This window comes from Trichoplusia ni, chromosome 4 (genome assembly GCF_003590095.1).
Source record: "Trichoplusia ni isolate ovarian cell line Hi5 chromosome 4, tn1, whole genome shotgun sequence".
NCBI classification, from domain to species: Eukaryota; Metazoa; Arthropoda; class Insecta; order Lepidoptera; family Noctuidae; genus Trichoplusia; species Trichoplusia ni.
Window position 1 is genome coordinate 6,073,236 of NC_039481.1, and position 14,419 is coordinate 6,087,654.

The 14,419-nt window shown below is 39.0% G+C and overlaps 1 protein-coding gene across 2 annotated transcripts in view; it reads right to left on the bottom strand.

The window, feature by feature from the left end:
- The window catches only part of LOC113492703 (filamin-C), an 88,842-nt gene that overhangs the window by 43,670 nt on the left and 30,753 nt on the right, over positions 1-14,419 (bottom strand). For both annotated transcript variants that reach the window (XM_026870306.1, XM_026870305.1), the window contains exons 18-20: positions 13,633-13,802; positions 12,943-13,034; positions 11,482-11,658 (exon numbers count right to left, since the gene is read on the bottom strand). In XM_026870306.1, coding sequence (XP_026726107.1) covers positions 11,482-11,658; positions 12,943-13,034; positions 13,633-13,802 — 439 coding nt within the window. The remainder of the gene's footprint in view (positions 1-11,481; positions 11,659-12,942; positions 13,035-13,632; positions 13,803-14,419) is intronic.

The window sequence follows — 14,419 nt, forward strand, 5'->3', positions numbered from 1 at the left end:
CTCAATACATGCCATCACTAATCGACGTGCCGGTAATTGTAGCGATTATGGCAATATATCACATTTGTTATATCATTTTAACGGCCTGTCAAAACTAGGATCATGTTTACCTGTGAATATCGACAGCAAAAAAATACTCCTTTAAAGCTATTAAACGAACGTTATTTATTCAATAATATGTAATAGATTAACTCATATTCGAAATTTTGCAAATTAAGTAACAGAAATGCTAATTAATGCACTGAATTAATTAAGATTGTTTGGCGAGTTTACAAAATAATGGCTTAGTTTTGATGTTTAGCAGAACTTAATAATGTTCCGTACGTGTTGTACCAGACTACACAGCTTCAAGGGAGTTTGGCCGAAGTTGAGACCGCTTCTAGTTCCGTTTACTTTATAATTTACAGGTTGAAGCTATAGCTTTAATATAATTAGTTGACTTTGCTTTTGTTTGTTTTAATTCGTTCGGTTTCTCAATTTTGTATTTTAGTTTGGAATTGTGGGCTATTTAGGGAGCGTGTGTAAATTTTAATACATTCCCATATTATTTTCGGTACAGAAAATGTAGAAACAATTTCGGCAGCAGAGTTTGGTATACCCAAGTCCAAGCGAAGCTGAAGAAGAAGAAGTTCACTACGACTCTCAACAAGTTAAAGTATTTTACTTATACACTTTAAATAGGGATGATGACATTTTTTTTTGCAGTGTCCCTCTTGTAGTTTTTTGTATAATAATGGATACGTATTTTTTAATTTGTCCCGCAAACATAAATTGACCAAATTACAGTGAATAAAACTTAAGCGTGACGTCACGATTGAGTATAAATTTTACTCTATCGTTACGTCACAAGCTCCCTCTCCTAAACTTTAAAGCAGTTAATCTTTGTCAATTCTAGTTTTTCTGAAAAAGGAAAAAATACGTGTCTCATACTTTTCAATTATCTAACTGAGGGACTAATGAGATTTTTTCTTTTTATACTCAGGCATCATCCATATTGTAAGAAGGAAATTTTCATACCAAAAAAGGCTGTGAATAAATCTCTTTTTAATAATATCAGTACAAAATACGAGAATTTTTGGGTTGTTCAGTTTGCAACTTAGCTTTTCTGATAACCATTTCACACATTCGGCGACGCAATAAATCATTCAGGCAGCTCTCGTATGGACTGGCAGACATTCTAGCTCTGTGCCATGATTGATGTAAGTAGGCAAGGCAGTTAGGTCCGCGACACGAAAACGTTTAACTGGCGGTGGTATCACGCAACCGTGCTTACTCATTAAAACCTGTGTAATTTACACATGCATACCGGTTAACATGTACGTCTTAGCTGTGCTAGATCTTTAGTTTTCATTCATTTCTGTAGATATAGGTGTACCTGCTACTACTACCCGTGTGGTGCCGGGCTAGAATTGCACCACCCCACTTCTTCTCGTGGGTGTCGTAGGAGGCGACTAAGGGACAAAACAACACCGGGGGCGGGCAGCAGCGCCCCACGGAGAATAACTATACCACAGAACTGCGGTCACCAACCCGCATGCCAAGCGTGGTGACTACGGCAAATCCCCCCCTTATGCAGCACAATTTAAATTCACGGCCCCCAGTTCCCGGTAGCTGCACTATTCCTGGCCATGGTACCGGCCACGGTAACGGTGCAGTGGGGGGTGCTAAGAATCCCCGGGTGACGGCAGGGTACCTACGCAAATTGACTTTGGCGACGTATAACGGACGTACACTACGGCTGAACGAGCACGTTGCCGAATTGGAAGTAGAGTTAAGTCGTATTAACTGGCATATCGTAGGGTTATCAGAACTTCGAAGACAGGGGGAGGAGACGATAACTCTCGAGGCTGGTCACTTACTCTATTTCCGAGAAGGACACCAACCATCTCAAGGTGGCGTCGGTTTTATGATCCACAAGTCACTCAAGGGCAGCATTGTGGAAGTTGGCAGTGTGTCGGCAAGGGTGGCATACCTTGTTCTTAAAATAACGGAGCGTTACACTTTGAAGGTCATTCAAGTGTATGCCCCAACGTCTTCGCACCCAGACGACGAAGTCGAGGCCATGTACGAAGACATAGTGAAAGCTATGTCTCGTACCAAAACATTCTACACTGTTGTCATGGGTGACTTCAACGCCAAAGTAGGAGTACAAGAGAATGGCGAGTCGAGAGTGGGTCCCTTCGGCTTTGGGCGCAGAAATCACAGGGGGCAAATGCTGGTAAACTTCCTCGAGGCTCAGGGGCTCTTCCTGATGAACTCATTCTTTCAGAAGAAGCCCCAAAGGAAGTGGACCTGGCGGAGCCCCGATAACGTGACGAGGAACGAGATAGACTTCATTATGTCAAACAAGCGCCAGATATTCAGAGATGTCTCTGTGATTAACAGGGTCAATACCGGTAGTGATCACCGACTGGTAAGAGGCACTCTGAGTATAAATCTCAAAATCGAGCGAGCGCGATTGATGAAGTCAACTCTCAGACCAACCGTGCCCCAGGTCGAGGCTGGCTGCGAAAGCTTCCAGTTGGAGCTACGAAATCGATTCGCTATGTTGGAAACTACTCAGGATATTAGCGACGCCACCGATTGTCTGGTACGGGTTGTCCGTGAGGTGGGCTATAAGTATTTTCGACCGATGAGTAATGGACGCAAGTCGGCACTCACCAGCGAGACCCTGGAATTGATGAGGAAACGGCGAGAAAACATAAACGCAACACCGTCTGAGCGTCAGGTACTTAACAGGGAGATAAAAAAGCTGATAAGACGCGATACTCGGCGTGCGAATACCCGATCCATTGAGCAAGCTATAGAGCGGAACCAAGGCTCAAAAGTATTTTCCAAGGCTCATATCTCCCGTTGTCACCTGACAAAACTCAGTACGTCACAGGGCACTACCGTTACCTCGAAGCCAGAGATACTCGCTGAAGTCGAAAAGTATTATGGGGACTTATACTCACCAAAATCGAGCCCGCCCCAAGCACACAGCGCGGATGACCCACGAGCCAGACTTACACGCCACCTTACAGACGAGCTTCCCGACATTGACATGGGTGAGATTAGAATAGCTCTCGGACAGCTACACAACAACAAAGCTCCGGGAGATGACGGAATAACCACTGAGCTGCTCAAGGCAGGTGGAACACCTGTCTTGACAGAGCTTGTTAAGCTCTTCAATTCCGTCATCCATACTGGCATAACACCGGAGGCATGGAGCAGAAGCGTGGTGGTATTATTTTTCAAAAAAGGCGATAATACGCGGCTTGAAAATTACCGCCCCATTTCACTTCTGAGCCATGTGTATAAGCTGTTCTCGAGGGTTATCTCGAATCGTCTCGCCCAAAAGTTCGATGACTTCCAGCCACCGGAGCAGGCCGGGTTTCAAAAAGGCTACAGCACCGTGGACCACATACATACGCTAAGGCAAATTATACAGAAGACAGAGGAGTATAATCAACCTCTATGCCTAGCGTATGTGGACTACGAAAAAGCCTTCGACACCGTCGAGACTTGGGCTGTGATGGAATCCATGCAGAGATGTCTCGTGGACTGCCGATATGTCGAGGTGCTGAGGTGTTTGTACAAGGCCGCGACAATGACCGTTCAAGTACAAGAACAGAGCACAAAACCAATCCAATTGCGTCGAGGAGTAAGACAGGGAGACGTAATCTCTCCGAAACTGTTTACAAACGCATTGGAGGACGTTTTTAAAACGCTTGATTGGAAAGGACGGGGATTGAACATCAACGGTCAGTACATCTCACACCTGCGATTTGCAGATGACATAGTCATCATGGCGGAATCTCTGCAGGAGTTGGAGCTGATGCTTAACGGCCTAAGCGATTCTTCGCGACGTGTGGGTCTCGGAATGAACCTAAATAAAACTAAAGTCATGTACAATGGCCTTGTTCTTCCGAGACCCGTGGTCGTAAATGGCGCTGCTCTCGAGGTTGTGCAAGAATACATATATCTTGGCCAAACCATCCAACTGGGGCGACACAACTTCGAGAAGGAAGCGAGCAGAAGAATACGTTTGGGCTGGGCAGCATTCGGGAAGCTACGTCATATCTTTGAATCGTCGATACCACAATCCCTTAAGACCAGGGTCTTTAACCAGTGCGTCCTACCCGTAATGACGTATGGAGCTGAAACGTGGACACTCACCGTGGGCCTGGTCCATAAATTCAAGGTTGCTCAGCGTGCGATGGAGAGAGCGATGCTCGGGGTATCTCTGGTGGATAAAATTCGTAACGAAGTCATCCGCCAGAGAACCAAAGTTACCGATATTGCTCGCAGAATCAGCACGCTGAAGTGGAAATGGGCCGGCCATGTCTGCAGACGGACAGACGGTCGATGGAGCAGACACGTGTTAGAGTGGAGACCACGTTTAGGCAAACGTAGTGTAGGACGTCCTGCGGCACGATGGACCGATGATTTGAAGAAGGTGGCTGGCAGCGGATGGATGCGGGCTGCCCAGGACCGGGATGGTTGGCGCTCTTTGGGGGAGGCCTACGTTCAGCAGTGGACGGCGATAGGCTGAGATGGTAGGTGTACCTGCTCGTGATTGTACGTTAAACAAAAGGCGAACGCCGCAGGAACCTTTTCGGAAACAATTAAATTTTATGGATACTACAATTGCAACAAACAAACTTTGTACAAAGATTTGTGTGATGTGGATGCAAGGTGATATTTCGGTAGTTGGCATGATACTCATTGAACCGTTATGTTGCCTGTCCATACAGTTGAACAATTTTTTCCTCACTCTTATCTCGATGTACCTGAGCAAAATGATCCTAAATGTTCCCTTATCACGAAATTGTCGTAATGGTGGTTGTTTCGATGAAGTCCGATTGGGATTTTGAAGTGACACTCCTTTAGAATAGTTTTTTTTTATCACGTGCCACTTTTTATTATTAGTCTCTTTAGCATGTAAGGTCAGCAGAAAACTAAACTGCATGTGTAAATATGACATTGAATGGAGCGAAAGTGGTATGTCGTCGGAGGAACTGGAAATCCGTTGTCTTTATCTAGCCTTTTGGGCGTGACTAAGTATGCGTGTATGCAAATATTTTATCCAACATCTATGTTCGTGTAATTAAGTATTTTAAGCATTGATTCTTCAAATAAAAGTTTCCAAGATTTTTTAATACACGAACAGTTAGTCAAGATTTTGTAGTTACTGTTCATTGAGAATTTATTGTGAAAGATATCTGTAGGATTTATTAAACTAAGTTATTAAAAGTATCCTTACGTAGGCAAAGATTTTATATACTACTTACGAATTAGAACATTCATTTCACTTATAACTTTCTAAGCAAGTAACGGATATTTGAATGATATGACAGACAAAAATAAAAATTACAATATCAATAGTAGAAATATGTACCTGACATTTACAGCTATATTTTGACAATAGTTTTGTATTGTCATGGGTCGAATGTATTCAAGCAACGATAGTTCCGTTGTTAAATATTGAATGGAGTTAATTGCATTTCTATACTTACATCTGTCTACTAGTGTCTGTGGATCAACGATGGTTAAAAACATGCTAAATAAGCCATACTTAAGCTATACTATTATAAGAAGCTTTTCCTAGTTTGGGAAATTAAATCAAATAAAATATCTTTATCTACTCAAAATGTGGTACAAATGTAATATCACACACTTCTATTTCAAGTGCATCTGTATTCTGTGTGGGTCTACTGATTCAACTGTTTTTCGACGACATATTTGCCTCTGTGATCCGAAGAGTACCTCCAAAGAAGTAGGTAAGGGTCAGCCAGTACGAAACACAACCCAACACATCTTAAGTAGAAAGCTGAGAGAAAGAAGGTTGTCTAGCATCTGATGTATTAAGTATTGCTGCAAAACATAAAGACTCAAATAAACACGAGTAAATGGGAAACCGTTGTTCGATACTTTGAACATGGCGGACGGATTTTATGGAGTCGTCCATTAAAGTTTGCAGTTGTGTTTAAATACTTGAAACGTGCACAGGTTGATGAGAACGTAAATGAAATACAATGTTACGTTGGAGAATGCAGCTGTAATTACAATTATCGATACCTATAGTAATGTACGCTGGAAATTTGCGAGGGAATGAAAATTTCAGTAATTTGACTTCGGCAATTCATTTTTTTATCGATAAAGAAGACTTTTCTTTCAGAGAAGGGAAGATTACATAGGAGACTAAGACTTTCTAAGACAGAATATCAATCATTCCTAGTTTTGTTGTTGTCTCCGTGGTGTAAAATTAAAAAAAAACTGTCTGTTTTGCTAACATGGAATTATTGTTATGTTGGGTTTCAGTGTCAGTAGGAAAGCACCCTGTATATCATAAGTTGTCATTGTGAAACTGTCTGAATTAGTAATTATATGAAAGTTAGTAATTACTAATTAGAAATGTGGAAAGTGTAGAGTTGACACTTTCATGAGTATACGTCGAGTGCACGGTCGAGGTGATTCTGTTTGTGCGTTGTTGGGCTGTTTCTTTGACTTGGGGGTAAATTCTGATAGCTTATCGGCTATATTTTTTAACAATAGAACGACTCCGATGTTTGTCGTGAATTTCGATCACAATTCCTTGTGTTAAAACCCAACAAAGCTGCAGACACTTATACCAGGAAAAAATTAATTAATAGAGACTTATAGATGTAAAATTAAGTAAAAGGTCAATTTTTATTTATTTTTTAAAAGAAAAATAGCACTTTTTTTTCTCTACACCTACGTCTGGCTACAGCCAAAACCAAACTGCCACAGGAAAGTTTATATTCATTAGAATAGGGTTTACGTGTAGTGTTGGTCCAGCTGCAGTAGGATTGCGTTTTGCAATAACTTTGTTAGTAGAATCGGCCCCCAGACAGCAATGCAGCCAGATTACACGCACCATGGAAACGCATACAATGAGTGTAGAAAGTGCTGCACGGTGCATTGCGTTCCAATCCACTCTAGGTAATGCTATGTGTACATAATACCGGCAATTTAAGTTATTTTACATGGAAATTGGTTCTGATTGGATGAAATTACTTTGATTATGTACGTGTTAGAAACGTAACGAGATTTGGCTTCTATATTTTTTATCCGTTGATTGCGGTGAAGCCCGAAAATATGGTATGGGAGATGGCTTATAAAAACCTTTTTTGCAACAGATTTAAAAAAGGAGGTTGTTTTCAATTCGTTTTTTTAAAGTCCTTTATCTCAGGAGTTCCGACTGGATAAACCGATTTTCTTGACTATTTGTTCATTTAACGTGGAAGCTATTCCATATAAGCTATAAGCTATGATAGAAATATGATATGATAAATCATTTGGTCCTATAAAAAGAGAGATCATTAAGATGATTTGGTTGAGAAATAAAAATGTTTTAGTACACTGTATTCTTTAATGGCATTTTTAAACTAACCAATTCTTATAGTGTTCTCTAAATTCGTTCTAAAATTCCATAACAGAATTCGATATGTACTGTTAATCACAAAACAGATTAACTTAATGTCAAACAAATCACATTAAAATGACAAAATTAATAATTTAACACTAGCCTTCGGTGATAAGCTCAGCTCAATCAAATGTTCTAGAACAATAGACTCGATTATATCGAGTAACAAGTTAACAATAATTACGTAATCGATACGACTGAATGCAATCAGTTCGGCCTTTGTTTATCTAAAAAGAAATCTGGTTAATCGATAATTAGCATGAATTTCATTATAGCAGATACCTCTACATCCCTCTTAAACGGATTAGAGTAATTAAATGATGTTTTTTTCCTGCCTGTTCTTAATTTTTTATGGGTTACGCGAAGCGTTTTTTGGCAAATGACTTCCTTATGTGTTTTTAAGATACCTAGTTGAGACAAGCAACAGTTTTTTTTATATACGTGACATTTAAATACACGTTTTTCAGATTTAAAGAAAGAAGTTCTAAGTCGTTTGTCAAATATTTTCTAACTCTTTTGACATCTAGCAGACTAATGGGTAATTAATTTAAACTGAGTGTGATCAGACAAGCCGTCGACGTGGTTGCAATGAAATTGATGCTATAAATCACTTCGTATCAATAAAGCGGTATTTTTTTAATTTATTGCTTTTTAAAATACAGGTTTGTTGAAGTCTAGATTAATAACACGTGGTTATTTTTACGCGTTCTTTTGAATGTCAGTTGTCTGGTGTCAAGTACCGTTGTTCGAAAAAGTGACTTTTAAACGCCTACATTACATTTTGATTGATTAACGACCTTCTATTAATAGTCTTTTCTTAAAGGTTTGCTTTCTGAATTAACATTTTTGGACCTATTACAAATTACTTTTGGAATAGTTACGAATGTACTTGCTCACTTATTTCCCCAATTATATAATGTCAAAATCAATGAGATGCAAACAAACAGTCGAAATAGTTCAAATAAAGGAAGGGGAGGGAGGCCTTTTCACTGAAGTGAAAGTTCAGGATCAAAAAAAGGATTCGTTGTAAAATTCGCTGTCTACAAAGGTAAATCAAAATTCTAGGCTTCGACGATTGTAGATGAAATTCTAAACAGTACTTTTTTTAGTAAGACTTTTTTATATACGCTCCTATTGTATTCAAAATACGTAAAGAAAGTCATACGTTTCACACAACAGTAGCGAAAATAGTAGCTTTAGGCGTTCTTGAAGAAAACAGGGGTCTACCAACGTTTCTAGAAGTAAGATTATTTCCGTAGTGAAAGAGAGACGCCACTCTAGAAGGAGCGCTCCATCTTGCTCTCCCCAGTACGACAGTCTTACTCTACAATTTAGTGGTAGGCCCCTCTACCTAAGTTACAATGCGTTCTGCAAATTCTGCAATGGAGCACTATTGTTGCAATTTTGATTTGTTTCCTAGCGCTGCTGATTCTCGCTCCTTTGTTCTCGTGTTCCAGTAATCACATAGAATTTATACAGCCAGCCTGCTCGCGGGTAAGGCCTCCATGTACTTAAGAAATGTATGTCTTCTTTTAATTAATGAGGCTGATGTACAGTTTCTTACATTGGCTCAAACGCGATTTTCAAACGTGATCTTTTTACTAGCATTCACGAATTCACCCAGTACGTTTATAATTTTGAATTTCGAATGTTTTTTCGTTATCAACGTTTAATAGGTTTTATAATTCGATTGTAATGTCGAATATCGAATTAATTCCTAATTAAATGAGACCAAATTCTCTTATTCGTTACGTAATTTTTGCTAATTGCATAAGTAGTAATTGCTTGATTTGGCTGTTATATAACTTTATGTAATACATGCAAGTTTGTGTTCTTTGCAATTGTTTCGCGATCAGATCACATACCACTGTGTAAATGTAAATTTTCTCTACCAATTGTGCCTGTTCATCAGTCATGCAATACTACTGAATACAACAATGTCGAAATATTGGTTGTCCTCTCTAGTGACCAGAGACTATGTAAATAACGAGATAGAACACGTGCAGAAATAACTATGAGCTGAAATTCCTGCAATCAAAGTTAGTTCTAGGTAGATAAAATATCAAAATGTGTATAACATATGATGCAAATTACACAAAATTGAAGTTCTAGAAAAAGAAAATAATATGTTGACGCTTTTAATGATTCTCTTAAAATTTAATCCATGTTTTTATTTGTCCCTTTTGGTAAGCGCGGGGTGCAGTCTCAATGCGTCTTTTTCATTTTTTTTTCTCTAGCCCACTGTGTCCCACTGCTGGGCAAAGGCCTCCCCCAAATCCTTCCACGACTCTCTATTCTTTTTCATTTACCCAATTAAAATATCTCAGTTATTCATAGGCCACAAGACAACGTGTTTTGTTTCGACAAGGACAACAGCATTCAACAGCTATTCGTTGTCAGCTTAGCTTTAAGGTTATTAAATATACATTACAGTTATAATCACCATCACAATATATTGACACAATGTATTGCCTGTTATGAATTAGTTATTTTCAAAGGTTTAGTGTAAGCAACGATAATTGTAGATTTATTTTTCTAACTCGTGGACATTGGCACAAATTATGAAGAGTCATCGGAATTCTCAAAAATGTAGATGTACTTTAAAGCGTAGCCTCATACATTTGATATCAAAAATAAAGTACAATTCTAAAGTTAGAAAGTGGGAACTCATGATATCATTATATCGTATAAAACTGTGGCGTTATACAATATTTAAAATGGATTTAAAAATTCTTATCATAGCAAAAGACTAAAACAATAATTACATCTAAATAGTATCCCTAGCATGTAAATTTGACATGATACTAAATCTTAGAACATTTCTAGGTAGGTACTAATAGCTTAACATAGCCTTATCTGGATATTGTGGAGTAATGGTGACGTGAGTGACGAATTGTTATTATATAATACAACTTTCGACACCAAATGTTCTTAAGACACGCGAGTCTGGACTAGTTTACCGTCGTACCGATTTACTTCCTAAAGTAAGTCGGAAATACAAGATTAAAAGTTCAAAACGCAATTTTTAGCCGACTATTCAGTTTTTTACGGAATATTTACCGGGAGCATGCATTCCCTGTCGCGTTAATGCTGCCATTTTGTTTTTGCTTTCGATCTATAAATTCGTTCGGACGTTATTAGAACACTATCCCTTTAAAATCAAAGCCAGCTTTGCAAATTTTCAGTACAGATACGTGAGAAATGCATTTTCGTCAATGGGGTTAGTCCAAAATCCAATGACTAAAAGTCCGGCTCTATGGAATTGTTGATTCGTTTATGCATTTGCCCCTTTACCCGATTTCTATTTACACCTAGTATTTCTTGGTATATTATGGATTAATAACGAAATAAAATCACAAGTTATATTCTAAAAACCTGCCTCCTAATGTGTCACAGCTGCAATCGAAGATGCGATCTTAGCACCAACACTTAGGATCAATACCTAATTGTACCGTGTATTATTCTACTGTCGTTATAAGAAAGTGCGAGTATATACTATGCCTAAGCATTAAAGGTCACAACATCAAGACCCTATTTGTGTAACCTCCACAAGTGACACTTCAAAACAATGCTTTTACTAGCCTACGCCAATACCCATACCTAGTATAAATAAAATAAATAAATAAATGCGGACAACATCACATACATTGTTCTGAACCCAAAGTAAGTTGCTAAAGCACTTGAGTTATGGAGTTCAGATACAACGAAGGTACCACAAACACCCAGACCCGAGACAATGTAGAAATAAGAATTTTTACATTGACCCGACCGGGGATCGAACCCGGGACCTCAGAGTTAGCGACACCTTGAAACCGGTGCGTACGCCACTCGACCACGGAGGTCGTCATAGTAGTATGATCCTACTAATCTTATAAACGCGAAAGTTTGTACGTTTGGATATTTTTTCCTCTTTCACGTAAGAAACACTGAACGGATTTAGGTGAACCTTGGTACAGGTAGTTTATAACTAGGATTAACATCAACCCTGGGATCATTTTTGACTTGTAGCCATCGGGCTCGCGGGCAATAGCTAGACTTATATATCAACTTACCAGGTACATGCTCGTCGTTGAACGTGACCCTGACGGTGTGCGGTCGCGGCAGGCGCGGCGTGAACGCGGCGGCGTACCGGTGACCGCCGAGGGGCCGCACTGAGCTCGCCACCAGCGCGCCATTACCGCCAGACACCTCGAGCTCCAAGTGCCCCGGCCCGGCCGTACTACCATCCACTGTTACAAGAAAATGCAGCTGTAATACACACACGCTGTGCGTTTTATTGGAATCGCTCGACTAGTTTTTGGAGCCACCCGGTGTCCTTAATCATGAGCTGATCCGGCGCGGGGATCGCGAGTCGAACTAGTAAGAATTTGCGTCTCGAAAGTTATTACTAAACGAGAAGGTCAACAGACAGAAATGCAGACACCTGCAATTCTTGGGGGTAACCTTTTTAGAAGTCGCTTAATACCAGATGGAGATCACGTGTGAGAATGTCAAATCTTAATAAAGCACCAAAAAGACTGAGTTGAAGTAAAGTACGTATTCTACTTAAAGATGAATTTTTATACTTTGATTTTATCTAAAGATGCTCAAATTCCTTATTCTGATTACCGACGTGTAATGGTCAAGAAAATGAGGTAAAAAGTAACGATATAATTATTATAAATTATACATCCGCGGTAAACGTATATTATAATAGCCGTCTATTATCGTCACGTCATGCCATTAAAGCGGCATACCGTGATTTCGTAGAAGTCTAATGTTTGAAGTGTTAAATCATGTATGTCTCCGAGAATATGTAATGTTTCTGTTTTATTTATTTGACACTCGCAGACTAATCCCCTTCTTTCCAAAATCGTAAACGAAAAGTAACACGCAATTCTCACGTGTGAATTTCCGGGTTTTTTTTATGTGTTTCACAAAGTATTTATTAAATATATAGACTCTGCATACCTACTAATAATTAACACAAACAATATTTGAGGCTTTTGTAAAAAGGAAAACTTTCGGCTTTACAGTAGTTTTAGCTTGATCCTTGAATGACAAAAGGTCAGTTTTATTGTTTTCTATTATTGGGGAGACGAAACTATATGGGGAGAGACTGGAGTCCAGCGGTGGGATAATTAAAGGATACAACATTTATTAAGTATTTATTAAAACGCTTTGATTAATTACGTCAACATACAGTTCATAATTTTATGACCGTTAATTATTCTTAATACTGGAAGTGGTGAATAATTTCAGAGTTTCTTGGAAAATTTACCAAATTTCTAGTTGACGTTTCAATTGGCGAGTACCCAAACATCTTAAACAGCTATCCACCGAACCTGGTAGATGACTTATTAAAATTTATCATAATATTAAGAAATTTACGAAGCTTCAGTACTCTTTACATTAACTTTCGTTGTAACAGAGACAGATCATTATTTAGTGAAGTAAGTGTAGGGTAGATGAAATAAAAGAGGCGTAATAAAGCGGCTTTCCAGTTATTGCAATTACAAAAGCAAAACACTCACCTATGAACTCCACTGGTTGTCCTACAATTCCTTTATAAGTTGGTTGTACAATTATTCCTTTTGCACCTCTGTTATTATCCCTTTGAATTGGTCTGAAAATAAAAACCCTATTTATATAAACCTTAACAAATCTTAAATTACAGTGTCCTAATTAAACGAAATTTTCCTTGCACAATTGCAGGACGCGATAAAATAAAATTGCCTCATAATTTTACATTGTTGAACTTATAAAATATTTTCATCTTTTTTCGTGAATAAAAATAGTTTTGTAAGAATGGACTATAAAATTTATACGATCATGAAACTGTCTGCAGTGTTCAACAGCTTTCTGTTTTCAGTAGAGACTAATCACGGGAACCTCTGTTCGGACTTTCATTTTGAACCTTTATCTCGAGTAATGTGAATGCATTCGTGTAAATTATTAGAGAGCGCCAGTGTACCGTTTACTTTCCTTCCATTACATACATTTTCTTATTTTCAAAATACTGTTTTTCAATGTGATGCATTTGGTGAAATTATCACAATATGCATTACCATTTAAAGATCCTACTGAAATTGGTATACGAAGAATTTACTTCCTAGGAAGCAATAGGGCTTAACCTCATGTGTATTTTTTTACTTGTACTTGTATTTAAAATGCTAGCTTTTTCTGGACTAACCGAATCTTACTAGGTTTGGTACGGTCTCTACCTGAAACGTGCGTGTGCGGCATCCGTTTCAGTGCGGGCCCCCCCGGTAGGGTCGCGGGGGGGCCTATTGGATAAAAAAGACTGCTGCTGCTGCTTCTCCTCCACGCTGCTGTACGAAGAGTCGCGCACCACGTACGTGCTCTCACGGACTTCGCGCTTACTGAACTCTTGCTGCAAGAGATAAAAACATGAAGTACCGTTTATTTATAAAAGGAGGTTTTATGTCTAGAATACAAAAAGATTGCGAAACTTTTACATGGCATCGATTTTGGATTTCGAACCGGTTAATATAATATGTATAAAACAAAAAGAAATATCTGAAAACCAGATTTGCAACAGTAAATAGATTTAAAAGCCAAAACTCAACTAGGTAATTGACAATAATAGCGCAATAACGGTATCATTTACAAACATGTTATGCGACTGAATTATAGCCCGAAATGAACTAACGAACCGACTGTTTTACGTGGAACTTATCACTGCTTCGCAAATTCTATTAAATAACTTATTACAGGGAGTCAAACACTATTAACATGTTGACTGCCTGCCCGGCAATAATGTCCGGTACTTAGAAGTATCATTTGTCCCTTGGGGGGGTCAAAATGGCCGCACTACGAACCGTGTAGGGGCATCAATTGTACGCCATCAAGGGGCACGCACCTGGGTATACCGTGTACCGTGTACCCGAGTATCTACGGTACGCGGTAAACGCGGCGTACGCACGTAGCAGTCGGGTTTACGTTCGGTGCCAATAATGTTAGACGTGGCTTCAAGTTTTATACGACTTC